The sequence below is a fragment of the Anomaloglossus baeobatrachus genome (assembly GCF_048569485.1).
Source record: "Anomaloglossus baeobatrachus isolate aAnoBae1 chromosome 5 unlocalized genomic scaffold, aAnoBae1.hap1 SUPER_5_unloc_3, whole genome shotgun sequence".
Taxonomy (NCBI): Eukaryota; Metazoa; Chordata; class Amphibia; order Anura; family Aromobatidae; genus Anomaloglossus; species Anomaloglossus baeobatrachus.
The window spans coordinates 34,144-48,433 of record NW_027441806.1 but is presented as its reverse complement, the minus strand read 5'-3'; the positions used below and the strand labels follow the sequence as shown (position 1 = coordinate 48,433).

The 14,290-nt window shown below is 50.7% G+C and overlaps 1 protein-coding gene across 1 annotated transcript in view; it reads left to right on the top strand.

Moving 5' to 3' along the window:
• LOC142259159 (uncharacterized) overlaps positions 1–13,947 on the top strand; it is an 81,211-nt gene extending 67,264 nt beyond the window's left edge. The window contains exon 9 of the mRNA XM_075331663.1: positions 12,757–13,947. Coding sequence (XP_075187778.1) covers positions 12,757–13,409 — 653 coding nt within the window. The 3' untranslated portion in view covers positions 13,410–13,947. The remainder of the gene's footprint in view (positions 1–12,756) is intronic.
• Positions 13,948–14,290: the final 343 nt, after the last annotated feature.

The window sequence follows — 14,290 nt, the reverse complement described above, 5'->3', positions numbered from 1 at the left end:
CTACTCATGAACTTTCTGCACTAATTTTGTGTTTACATTTTTAGACTTTCTGCTCTGTTTTTTTTCAGCTGTATTTTCTTTGCTTCTGCTTCTTCTGCTGTTTGTTTCTAGTGCCTTCTCTATGTTATGAAAGCAACCCAAAGACCTTCAGTGGGTTCATGAATACCCTGTTTCCCCGAAAAGACGACCTACACCAAAAATAAGACCTAGCACGATTTTATGGGATTTTTGGAGAATGCTTGAAATATAAGCCCTACTTAAAAAAAAACCTAGTTAGTCAGGGCCAGCATTGGAAGGAGTCAAATTACGCAATTTATCAGGAACCCCACTCTCTTAGTGACCCCATCAGTTGTATTCTAAGGTTGATTGTATAAGAATATAAGCCCGCAAGGGCAGGGCCCTCTTCCCTCTGTACTAGTCTGTCTACTGTAACTTGTGTATGTATTCTGTATGTAACCCCCTTCTCATGTACAGCACCATGGAATTAATGGTGCTCTATAAATAAATAAAAAATAATAATAATAAGAAGAAGAAGAACCTTTGATGACTTCAAAGTCATGTGACAGGATGTAACCAAAGGTCTCTTAATTGCAGCAGTCTAAACTGACCAGGACACAAGCTGGCATGCAGGACTGGTATTATGGGAAAGGGTGAGCAAATTGGAATTGTGCGACTTTTGTAGGTTGGCCAGAAGAAGGGTGTGAAGCTACTGTGTCACGGGCGGAGAGGAGTTTTCGGGAATGCCGCTCGCCTTGGGAGATCACTGGCGCTCGGGTCCGGTGCTTCCGCTCCTCGGTGGCTCGAGTGGGGCCGGACTCGGGGCTCGAACAGCGCCTCCTCGCCCACGAGTGAAAAGGGGAGGTTTGGTGGTGGGATGTCGGTTGTGACGCCACCCACGGGATTGTGGTGATAGTGGGTGTGACGACATGGACACCCAATGCCTCTCATGGGTTAAAGTTTCTTAACATTCAGCCAGATGTATTGTTCTTATGTGTGCTAAGTCATGTTTGCTTAGCTATTGTTTCTCCAGACCCTTCCAGTAATCATTGTATTGTAGTTGTGTATTGCTAATGTATTTACCTTAGTAGTCATTGTCTAGTCTGTGCATTCCAGACTACATGTATACCCTCAGTCTTTCTGTAGACATCATTTGGATGAACATTGTCCATGCAGCTTGAGGTTCATCCAATGGGAGAGGCGATCTTGTCCAACCAATCGATGAGGACGCAGTGTGCCCAGAGGGAGGGCTGTGGCTATAAGAGAGGATTTCTTTAAGCCACCAGGTTGATGAAGGTTGATGGATGCTTATGGATCCAGTCTAAGCTCTTAGTAGCTGACTAGAGGATCAGGATATCTTGTGGCTTCAATCTAGGGACTCCGGTTCCGGTTGGAGATCATATCCCCAGTCTAGGAATTTCGACTCCGGCTGCCAGGATTATATCATCATACCAGGACTACCTAAGGAGGACACTCAGGTTGGGACAGTTCAGTCACCTGGAACAGACTTTGCAGACCTCAGACAGCTTCCTAAATCTGGCATTATTCCTTTCTCGGTGGGTGCCCGCCAAAAGCGGGGTGCTGCTGGATTGGAGCAAATAGCCCTGGGACCTCTGAGGCATGGACATTCTAAATCCCTGGTGAGCCAGCAGAAGGGTGAGACTCTGTTGCCTGTTACATTTGTGTGTTTTGCTGGTTATGTGTTATGTGCCGTTAATTGTTTGGGGATCCAAGAAAGTCTAATTATTGTGGTTCCCTCACCCTGTGTTGTCTGAGTAGTGTTCCACCCTCAGTTAAGGAGGCCGGCATTCAGTTGGGATGAGCCCTGAGCCACGCTGTCTTTCTGAAGGCGGCGGGTTTTAGTGGACGAGAGCACCCACTGAGCCCCGTGTCTCCACAATTGGTGGCAGCAGTGGGATACTACTCAGCCTAGTTTATCCAGGGAGCTGCAGAGGACTGGTGTTCATGGACACCGTCAAGGGCTCAACAACCAGGGAGGCACATAAGCATACCTAGCAGGCCTTAGGGGAGGCACTCAGGTTTCGGACACTGCCATGTCCAACCCCACCAGCTCAGCCATGGGACAAGGACCAGAGAGGAGTTACGACCGCAGCAGTAAATGGATGCTACAGGATCTATGCCAGAGGCGAAAGATTATCTACTGGAACACTGAAACTCGGTCAGACTTGATTCAAAAATTAGTCCGTTGGGATGCCCAGAATGATGCAGGGGACGATGAGGATCCTGCCGATTTTGACCCGGAGGATTTAATCTATGTGCCACATCATGGATCTAGTGACAATCGGGAATCAACTTGGTCCAAAATGGCCCAAGCCACAGCGTTGTTGACTGCATTGGGGCCTAAATACTCAAGAGAAGAGAGGGCTTAGGTTCTGGAATATGTTTATGGAGTTCCAGCTGCCGTACTGCCAGCACCAGCTGCTCGAGAAGGATGGTCCCGCTACCCAGCAGAAGCTGCACCAAAACAAAGAGGCCGCATGCTTGGAGCCCGTCTGCCACTCCAACCAGTCGACATATGCCAAGATGAACCAACGAGACCTGAGGAATGCTACTCCCAAGAAACACCAATGAGGAAGTGGTTTATCCAGTCCACACCCTACGGCAGGCCGGACACCGTACACCAGCCAACCTCCATCCCCACATCCAGACGGTCAAGGTCGGTGATATACAGGCTCAGGGACTTCGGGACATTGGATCTTTCATCACTCTGGTAAGCCCAGTTATTGTTTCCCCAGAAGACCCTTTACCAGATTCCCAATTACCCATCTCCCTGGCTGAGGGTCAGTGCTCAGACGTCCCTCTGGCATGTGTGCAGTTGGACCTAAGGACCGACCAGGGGAAGGTCGAGGTGGAGCTTGTGGATAGCCTCCCCACACCTGGTATTTTGGGGACCAACCAGGAAGCGATCGATGTGGGACTTGTGAACAGTCTCCCTATACCTGTCATTGTGGAGACTGACCAGAGCAAGGCTGATGTGGAGCTTATGGACACCGTCCCCACACCAGTTACTTTAGGGTCTGACCAGGAAGAGGTCCATATGGAGTTTATGGACAGCCTCCCCACACCTGTTGTTTCGGGGACTAGCCAGGAGGAAGTTGAAGTGGGGTTCATAGATGGCCCCACCAAGCCTGTTGTTTCGGATACCACTCAGAGGGAAGTGAAAGTGGGGCTTGGGGATTACCTGCTCACACCAGTCATTTTGGAGAATGACCTAGGACAAGGACTATCCAGTCAGTTTGAAGCAGTCATCACCCACTTCCAAGCCAAGCAGGACCCTGATGTGGATCTTTCTAACATCTTTTCCAAGGATAATTTACATTCCCAGTCTCCAGCATCCACTTCTGAGCCAAGAACTGTGAGTAAGCCTAACCACACTGTGGCTACTGACTGGTAGAAGATTAATAGTAAGAAATGTATGCAAGTTCAACTCATGGACCCCACCTTAGGTGGGCACCACCGCTGCTGGTGATCGGGGTTCCCGGGAGCGATGGCGGGGAGCAGCTGAGGTGTTGGCCCCTCCGTGGGTAGGGGCTGTTGGTCCCGGGGCCCCGGTTGGGAGGGTTGGAAGTCGGTGGGTAGGGGATAGGTGCAGGTGTCGATGCGAGGAGGCAGCACGGCTGCGGGGTCAGCGTTAAGGTGCAGAGCTGTGCCGGATGGCACTGGTGTACTCACTCAGGCAGTCAATAACAGAGTCTCTGGTAAACCAAACGGCTGGATGGAGGGGGCCCACAGTTGGCTGCGGCGTCTTCACTCTCCCCGGACGGGTTGGTGGCGGCTGTCTTTTCCTGCACCTGTATGTATGTGTTTGACCCCCTATGGATTCCCATGGGTGGTCCGCTCCCTGGCTTGTACGTGTCGGGAGAGCCCGTTTTGCCCGCAGGCGCTGGCCCTTGGATCTCTGGCCGTTGGCGGTGGCTCTTATCCGGACGGGTTGGGCGGTTGCCTTCTGACGGGACTTGGGTGGGAATGAACCCCTGAGGTCCAGACCGCAATCAGAGAATTTGACCTTTACGACGGCTTCCGAGCCTAGTCGGGGTCTGAGTACCCTGCCTTGGTGCTTAGCTTCACTCCGCTCCCCGATTCGGTACCGGCGGGCCACCGCCCGACCCCGGTCCTACGGTTCCACAGACATCCACTAACTCCTGCAGACGGCCACCACCGTCTGCCGATCTTGCTGATGGTGCCTGGGCTCCGACCCAGACACGCACAGTCTCTTACTCCTCTCAACTCCTCACTCCACCCACTCCTGAACTCAACTGCCCTGAACTAACTGCTTTTCCCGCCTCCAGGACTGTGAACTCCTCGGTGGGCGGGGTCAACCGCCTGGCTCCGCCCCACCTGGTGTGGACATCAGGCCCTGGAGGGAGGCAACAAGGGTTTTTGGGTTGACCGGTGTTTCCTACCAGGGGAGGGTGTGTGTGTGTGTGGGATGTTCTACTGTGACCCCTGGGGTCCAGGGCGTCACAGTCCCCCTTGGTAAAACGCAGACCGTCCGCGGGCTGCCCGTCCATCACCGGTTTTATTTTTTTTTCTGAAAAAGATAAATAACAAAAACAACAAACAAACAGTAGGCATATGTTTTAAATCTTCCCTGACGGGAGGCACTTGCTTAAACGTTACTAACGGTAAAACAACATTTTTAATAACAACCGACGTGTCTCGGTTCTTCCGCTTTCCCTCCCAAACAACCTCAACCTTGATGCTGCCCCTAAGAAACGGGCAGCACCCCTCTTCCCCAGTCCGGAAGCAGGAACCTGGTTCAGGTCGCCCAATCGGGAATGGTTACGGTACAGTTTTCCTCACCCGGTAAACACTCAGGGGGCCCCTCATCCAGGGGGACCCCTGACCCCGACGGACGGTCACCGGAACTCAGCCCGGAACTATTTACAAGCCCACAAGTTCGTGGGTGACCTGCAAGTTCTCGGCCATGTTCATGAGTAGTTCCTCATGCGGTACGGGGACTTAACGGTTTCAAACGGAAACAACACCAGTCCCAACGGGGGACAACAGTTCTTTTTGCAAATCAGGTGAGAATCTCGGATGATTAGTGCTCATTCATTCGGATATTTACACAACATACGGCACCCCTAAATGGCAGTTTCCCTATACCTAAGCGGGGGCCTACCTAGGTTGGGACGTGTGGACCTTCTGGGCACAATGTCGTCATTGGGGGGCACTGGGACAGAGGAGACAACTGGTTCCTCTTCCCGTCTGTCGGGTGTGGCAGGTGGAGGCCTACGGGGGCGTGGTATAGGTGCATCCCTGGGCACTGGTTCAAGCGGTTCACTGGCGGTTATTTCCGTTTCCACTTCTTCCACGGGTTGTGGGAACATTATCACCGGAATAATCACCGCGCCATTCTGCATAGGCCAGTCTACTGGGAAGTCGCCCATCACTATGTGGATCACCACTTTCTTCTCTCCGGTCGGTATGGGGGCTGGGACTTCATTTGCCGCTCGTAAGGGGTGTGGTCATCTCTTCAGGTGGTCCCTGGAAACTGTAGCCGTGGTTTTTCCCTGGTCGCGACTAATCTGATAAGTCTTCTCGTTCTCCCAACCAGTGGGCTGTATGACATACGGGGTTCTTATCATCAAGCTTATGGGTTCTCCTCTTCCGTTTCAACATGGTATCCCCAGGCTCAAAGGGGACAGCAGGAGCCCGTCTGTTGAAGCGTTGTTCCTGTTTTTCTCGGCTCTGACGCAGATTCTTTTCCACATATTCCTGAATCCGTCGGTACTGCGCCCGCCGCTTGGTATCCCAGCTTGCAGTGGAGGGAAGAGCCTCCGGGGCATCCAGGCCCATCTCCAGGTCCACCGGCAGCCGGCCTGGTCGGGCCCTGATTAGATACGCGGGAGTACACTTGGTAGAACTACAGGGAATGTTGTTGTACTTGTCTACCAGGTCAGGCAACTTCTCCGGCCACAGGTTTCGTTCTTCCAACGGTAGTGTGTTCAGTAGGCCCAGGACCAAGTGATTCATCTTTTCACACATCCCATTGGTTTGGGCATGGTACGGTGTGGTCCTGATTTTCTTGCATCCATACAACTGGCAAAACTCCTGGAACACCTCTGCTTCAAAGGCCGGACCCTGATCCGTGAGCACTCTCTTCGGGTACCCATGCGGTCGACAGAAGTAGGCCTGGAATGCTCTAGCTGCGGTACGGCCTGTCAGATCTTTAACTGGAACAACCACCAGGAACTGTGAGTAGTGGTCTACGATGGTTAGGGCATAGGTATACCAATTCGACTGGGTGTGAGCTTGACATGGTCCAGGGCGACCAATTCCAGCGGTTGATGGGTGATGATCGGCTGTAGGGGGCTCTCTGGCTCACTTCGTCCCTTCTTCTCAGTGTACAGGGACCATACTCTCGACACCAGGCCTCCACAGACTCCCGCATCCGACTCCAATAGAACTGTTCCCTCAGCAACATCTCCAGCTTCTTCCACCCAAAGTGTCAAGCGCCATCATGGTACACCTGTAAGACCTTGGGCACGCTGGCCTGGGGGACCACCAGCTGGCGAATCTTCTCATGAGTTTTTGGGTTGATCAGCTCCCGATACAGCTTCCCTTGATGCAGGTATAGCTGGGCTCTTTCTTTCCACAGCCGCTGGGCTTCAGAGGGAGCTGAGGGATCCATTTTAGAGGAGCCCTTTGCAATCATGGTCTTAACCAACTGGACGGCTGGTGCCTGGTCCTCGGCTTCCTGCTATCCCTGACTGGGCAGTGGGTCCAGGTTTCCTTGTTGCTTATGGACACAAAGTTTTTCAGCTGGTGGCTGGTGGAACGCGGGCAACTAGATTTCCTCGAGGTCGTCATCTCCCGACCCGCCATCAGGTAGGTGGGGCATCCGGGATAACGCGTCCGCGTTGGTGTTCTTGCGGCCGGCTCTGTATTTGATAGTGAAGTCATAGTTGGACAGCCGAGCCACCCACCGCTGTTCCAGCGCACCTAGCTTGGCCGTATCCAGATGGGTCAACGGATTGTTGTCCGTGTAGGCAGTGAATTTCGCTGCCGCGAGGTAATGCCTAAACCGTTCGGTGATTGCCCACACCAGGGCTAGGAATTCAAGCTTGAAGGAGCTGTAATTCTCGGGGTTTCTTTCTGTGGGCCGGAGTTTTCTGCTGGCATAGGCGATCACTTTCTCTTTCCCGTTCTGGACCTGGGACAAGACCGCCCCCAGGCCCACATTGCTGGTATCGGTGTAAAGGATGAACGGGAGGCCGTAGTCGGGATATGCCAGAATTTCTTCTCCTGTCAAGGCTGACTTCAGTTGGTGAAAGGACTCCTCATGCTTCTCTTCCCACACAAACGGGGGTCCGGGGACTCTACCACTCTTGGTCTGTCCCACGAGGAGGTCTTGCATTGGTGCCGCCATCTTCGTGTATCCCTTGATGAAGCGGCGGTAGTAGCCCACCAGGCCCAGGAACTCCCTCACCGTGGTCGGCCGTGGCCAGTCTTGGATAGCGGTAACCTTCTCAGGGTCTGGGGAGACACCTTCTGCACTCACCACGTGTCCGAGGTACTGCACCTTAGGCTTTAGAAGGTGGCACTTGGAGGGTTTCAGCTTCATCCCATACTTAGCAAGGGACACGAACACTTCCGCCAGGTGCTCCAGGTGAGCTTTGTATGTCTGGGAATACACGATTACGTCATCCAGGTACAGTAAGACAGTTTCGAAATTAAGATGTCCCAGGCAGCACTCCATAAGCCGTTGGAAGGTCCCAGGGGCATTGCATAGCCCAAACGGCATGCTGTTGAACTCGCAGAGTCCCATGGGGGTGGCAAATGCAGTCTTCTCACGATCTTCTGGCGCAACCGCCACCTGCCAGTATCTGCTGATAAGGTCAAGAGTAGAGAAATAGTTAGCAGCTTTCAGCTCAGCCAGCGACTCTTCAATACGGGGGAGAGGATAGGCGTCCTTATGCGTTATTTGATTGATCTTCCGGTAATCTACACACATTCTCAATGTGCCATCCTTCTTCTTCACCAGCACCAGTGGGGCTGCCCAGGGACTACAACTATCCCGTATGACCCCTGCCTCTTTCATGTTCCTCAACATGTCCTTAGCGCATTGATAGTGTGCTGGTGGGATGGGACAATACCTTTTGCTTGATGGGTGGATGTATGCCCGTGGGGATATGGTGTTGAACCCCTCTAATCCTTCCGAAGTCTAGCGGGTGTTTACTGAAAACCTGCTCATACTCTCGCACTACCCTGTATACCCCCTCTTTGTGATGCATGGGTGTAGTTTCAGTGCCTACATCTAAAGGGGGCTTTACACGCTACGATATCGATAATGTTTTATCGTTGGGGTCACGTTGTTAGTGACGCACATCCGGCGTCATTAACGATATCGCAGCGTGTGACACTGACTAGCGACCTTAAGCGACCTCAAAAATGTTGAAAATCGTTCACCATGGAGAGGACGTCCCAAACTCAAAAATCGGTAAGGGGTTTTTTTCGTTGTTGTTCATCGCTCATGTGGCAGCACACATCGCTGTGTGTGACACCGCAGGAGCGAGGAACGTCTCCTTACCTGCCGCCGGCCCCAATGTGGAAGGAAGGAGATGGGCGGGATGTTACGTCTTGCTCATCTCCACCCCTCCGCTTTGATTGACCGGCCGCTTAGTGACGTTGCGGTGACGTCGCTGTGATGCCGAACGTCCCTCCCCCTTGAAGGAGGGATTGTTCGGCAGTCACAGCGACGACGCCGACCAGGTAAGTACGTGTGACGCTGCCGTAACGATAATGTTCGCTACGGCAGCGATCACAAACAATCTCATGCGCGATGGGGGGGTACTTACACGCTCGATATCGCTAGAAATTGCTAGCGATATCGCTACCGTGTAAAGCCCCCTTAAGTCCTGGCACCACTCCTCTAGTTGTTCGGGGGGTGTACAGCTATTGGTGGGGGGTGCAGAGGTAGAAGGGATGGTTTCGTGGATGGCGTGGGGGTCTATGGTAAGCAGCTTAGCAATGGTAGCATAACGGGGAAGCCTAACTTCTTCCTCCCCACAATTCAGCACTGTCACAGGCACTCTCCCCTTCTTGACGTCAATCACCCCTCTGGCCGCCATCACCGTGGGCCAGTGTTCTGAAGGCGTGGGTTCCACCATCACCGGGTAATCGCGCCCCTGGGGGCCTACTGCTGCCCTGCACCAAATCATCATCTCGGTCTCCTTGGTGGCACCACTAAAGGGGCCACATCCATCACCCGCACGCCACCAATCTCTCCGCCCGTCAAGTTCACTTGCTGCCGATGCAGGAGGGCCCGGATCTCACGCTGGACTGCCCTCTGTCGGCCTCCTCCTGCAGTGGTGGACAACTGCTGCAACAGACTCAGCACTTCCCCCATACAATGCTCAGTTACATTAGTCCCTAAAATTACTTTTGGGTTACGTTCATTGGATTCATTCAACACCACAATCATCCCTTGATGTTTTAACATGGTATGTCCCACGGTCAGGGTCACTTCTTTGAAGCCCACCTGTGTCATAGGGAGCCCATTGGCCGCAATAATGGTCAGGCTGTCATCAGGAGGGGCAAGTTCACTATCGTCCCAATACCGCTGGTACAATGTATATGGCATAGTGGTTACCTGTGATCTGGTGTCCAATAGGGCCATGGTCGGGATGCCATCTACCGCCAGGGGGATGATGGGGCGGCCTCCAACGTACCGGTCTCGCCAATCAGTAGGGCCGTTAGGGTCTACTCCTGAGGATTGGTTCTTGGCCCCAGGGGTTGCTCGTTTAACGGGCATCGTCGGGAGTAGTGACCAGGCTTGCTGCACCTGTAACAAGTAGAGGGTCCATACCGCTGATCGATGATACTTCTCCGCTGCATCCAGGGAACGTCCTCCGGGCTGTCGGCAAGTTGGATCTTCTCCGGGGCTTGACTCTCGTCGGAAGCTGGAGGGCGGCGAGGATCCGGGCGAGGTCTCCATCCATGCGGCGGACTTGCGCGGCCAGCTCTTCCATCAGTCCACCGGACGCTGCAGGGGCCGGCAGAGCCAGAAGGGGGGTTGCTACCGAGACAGGAGCGGTTTCAGCCAGCCACGGGGCTGCATCAGGGGCATCAGGGCTTGGAGCTTGCAGGGCCTTGATGGCCCGCTCTTTTCAATATGGTAAAATCTAGGTCGGGATGCTCCAGGGCCCACAGCCGCAGCTGCTTGCGGTTCTCCGTGGATCCCTGCAGGAATTGTTCCACTAGCATCTTATTGCTGTCCACATCATTAATGGTGTCCACTCGTTTCAGCGTACGGAGGGCAGTGTGCAGGCGCAAGGCATAGTTTTGTATGTTATCTGCAGGTCGCTGTCGGCATTGATAAAACTGCATCCGCAATTCAGCTTCCGTGCGGGTCTCGAAAGTGGCTTGGAGTTTTTAAAAAATGGTAGTCACTGAGGCCCGGTCCGCGTCGGTCCAGGTCTCCGTCTCCTGCTCAGCCACGCCGGTTAGCTGCCCTAGCACTACCGCCGCCCGCTGTCTGCCGGTCATGCCATACAGGTCAAGAACCGGGCTGATCTTTTTCCGGAACGCCTGCAAGGCATCAGGCTTCCCATCATATTGCGGCAGCCAGGTAGCACCAGGCACATAGGGCAGGGAGATCGGCATTACCTGGGCGATCGCGGGACCCACGCCCCCCCCCCGCGCGCGTCTGCGGCGAGGGCTGCCATATTACAATCTCCAGGCGCCGGGCGCGGTCGCTGGGCTATTTCATTAATGCCAGCTATAATTTACCTATACTGGTCTGGTGAGGTGTTGTGATCCAGACTTACAGGTAGTTGATGTGTATTATTGCTGTGAGCTGTTGTTGTTACGTGCAAAAACAGTGCAGGTCGAAAAAACCTAAAATAGTCTGGGTAAGCAGTATTGTTAATACATATATAATCAAATAGTTCCCCTATCAGGGTGAACCATAATTGCAATAATTCCCTTAAGGATAACCAGGAGGTACTTTCATCCCAGAGGACACAAACCTAAAAATAGTCTGGGTAACCACTCTATATTGTTAATACATATCAGATCAACTAGTTCCCCAACTACTTGGTGATGGTGGTTTTATGGTTGGAGGGACAGTAAGGGACAGCCGCCGAGGAGCGGGGGCACCGAGTGTTAGGGTGTTTACACTCCGCTGGTAGGTAGGGGAAATTCATAGGGCTAGGATAGGCCCCCTTCCCCGCCTATATCCTCAAAATCGACATCTGGCGCACGTGTTCCCATTCACCCGCCCAACCACTTTTAAGTGGCTATTCCTCTTTTGACTGCACTGACAGTTTTTAGTAAATGACTAATAAAAATTGATATTTTTAATATAGGAATTTCTTTATGGTTTTTTTAATCCAGAGGTTAGCAATAGCTTAGGGTCCCCTAGCGTGAGGGACAGTATAGGAGCCTCCTGTCCCTCATTATCCTGCAGTCACATTGTGACAATCAATTAGATTATTTACTGTAGCACATTCCAGAGAACTGGTGCTAGGAATGGGAGATCCGCATTAACAAAGATGTAACTCTTAAGGCCGCTTTACACGCTGCAACATCGCTAGCGATGTCGCTAGCGATAGCACCCGCCCCCGTCGTTTGTGCGTCATGGGCAAATCGCTGCCCGTGGCGAACAATATCGCAGGTAAGCGTCACACGAACTTACCTTCCTAACGAAGGGCGGCAAACAACCTCTTTTTTAAGGGGGCAGTTAGTGTGGAGTCACAGCGACATCACACAGTAGGCAACGATATTTTGAAAATGAACGACGTGTCAACAATCAACGATTTGATGAGTATTTGGGATCATTAGCGGTCGCTCGTAAGTGTCACACGCAACGACGTCGCTAACGAGGCTGGATGTGCGTCATGAATTCCGTGACCCCAGCGATATCTCGTTAGCGATGTTGTTACGTGTAACGGGGCCTTTAGATGTCGAAATTGGACAACAGATTCAGAATACATTTTTTCCTAATTTAATTTATGATATTCTGGTTTAAAAAAGTAAATGTACTTTCAAGATCATATCATTAAAAAATAATAACATTGTGTTTATTTTTAGCCGATGACTGTATTGGAAGTTCAGATGGAAATCAAATATCTTCAGAATTTAAAACAGATGGTGAAAGTATCCCACATGATACATATGAAGGGCATGCTGCTGTCCCAGATATACCTCCAGTCCTTCCTCGGAAAGCTCTATCATCTGATCTTTTCAAACAAGTCCAAAATTCCGATTTATCACAGAATTGTCAGCAAAATAAAACTTACGGAAGGGATGTGGAACATGAAATGGCTCATACAAAGGAGAAACCATTTTCATGTTCAAAATGTGGGAAATGTTTTACCAAGAAATCACATCTTGTTAACCTTCAAAAAGTTCAGACACATGAAAATCCATTTTCATCTCCCCAATGTGAGAAATGTTTTGCTCGAAAATCAAACCTTATTGATTATCAAAAAAATCAGACTGGGAAGAAGCTATTTTTATGTTCAGAGTGTGGGAATTGTTTTAATTGGAAATCAGGACTTGTCCTGCATCAAAGATTTCACACAGGGGAGAAGCCATTTTCATGTTCAGAATGTGAGAAATGTTTCAACCAGAAATCAGATCTTGTTAGGCATCAAAGATCTCACACAGGGGAGAAATCATTTTTATGTTCAGAGTGTGGGAAATGTTTTATTCGGAAATCAGAACTTGTTATGCATCAAAGATCTCACACAGGGGAGAAACCAATTTCATGTTCAGATTGTGGGAAAGGTTTTAGTCAGAAACCACACCTTGTTACACATCAGAAAAATCACACAGGAGAGAAGCCATTTTCATGTTCAGAATGTGGGAAATGTTTTAATTGCAAATTAGAACTTATCCGGCATCAAAGACTTCACACAGGGGAGAAGGCATTTTCATGTTCAGAGTGTGGAAAATGTTTTATTCAGAGATCACACCTTGTTAGACATCAGAAAATTCACAAAGGGGAGAAGCCATTTTCATGTTCAGAGTGTGGGAAATGTTTTATTCAGAGATCACACCTTGTTAGACATCAGAAAATTCACAAAGGGGAGAAGCCATTTTCATGTTCAGAGTGTGGAAAAGGTTTTAGTCAGAAATCAAACCTTGTTGGGCATCAAAGATTTCACTCCGGGGAGAAGCCATTTTCATGTTCAGAGTGTGGGAAAGGTTTTAGTCAGAAATCAGACCTTGTTAGACATCAGAAAATTCACAAAGGGGAGAAGCCATTTTCATGTTCAGAGTGTGGGAAAGGTTTTAGTCAGAAATCAAACCTTGCTTCGCATCTGAAAATTCACACAGGGGAGAAGCCATTTTCATGTTCAGAGTGTGGGAAATGTTTTATTCAGAAATCAGACCTTGTTCGACATCACAAAATTCACACAGGTGAGAAGCCTGTGTGAAAAGGCTTCACCGTAAGTGGTTCTAACCATACAAGCAGTAGATATAAGCAGACTAGGTTTCAGCAATTCAGTAGCATTAGATCACATTCTACTGATCCTAGTGTGTCTTCTCCACTGCTAGCCAGTGTTGGAGACAATAGTTGACACAACATTGACCAAGCAACCCCTCTTGTATGGACCACTACGCCCCCTACAGTCCATGAGAAACACTCATCTCTTCCTCCTTCTATTGAGGTTATTAAAATACAGATTTCTTCTTCTATTGCTCCTATCACTACTAATACAATGCTTATGGGGGCAAATACTCTGTCCCCGGATGTTAATAAGGTTTTTGATACCAATACAGACAAATTCAACACTCATACACAACAGGATTTGGCTATCATTCAGACACAAATCGATAAATTAAGCAAAGAGAGATCTGTAGTTTCTTTGATGTCAGCTAACTCCAGCTCCTTTAAGGAGATTGGAATAGTTGACTCTGTATCTAAAGGCCCCATGAGTCTAACGATATGTCATCGGGGTCACGGAATTCATGATGCACATCCAACGTCATTAGCGACATCATTGCGTGTAACAGCTCCGAGCAAGTGTTAACGATCAAAAATACCTTATCGTTGATAGTTGACACGTCGTTCATTTTCAAAATCTCGTTGGTTGTTGTGGACGTAGGTTGTTCGTCGTTCCTGAGGCAGCACACATCGCTACGTGTGACACCCCGGGAACGACGAACAACAGCTTACCTGTGTCCTCCGGCAACGAGGTGGGCGTGTCGTTAATGCAGCTGTTCTCCGCCCCTCCGCTTCTATTGGTCGGCCGCTGTGTGACGTCGCTATGACGGCGCACGAACCTCCCCCTTAACGAAGAGGTTGTTCGCCGCC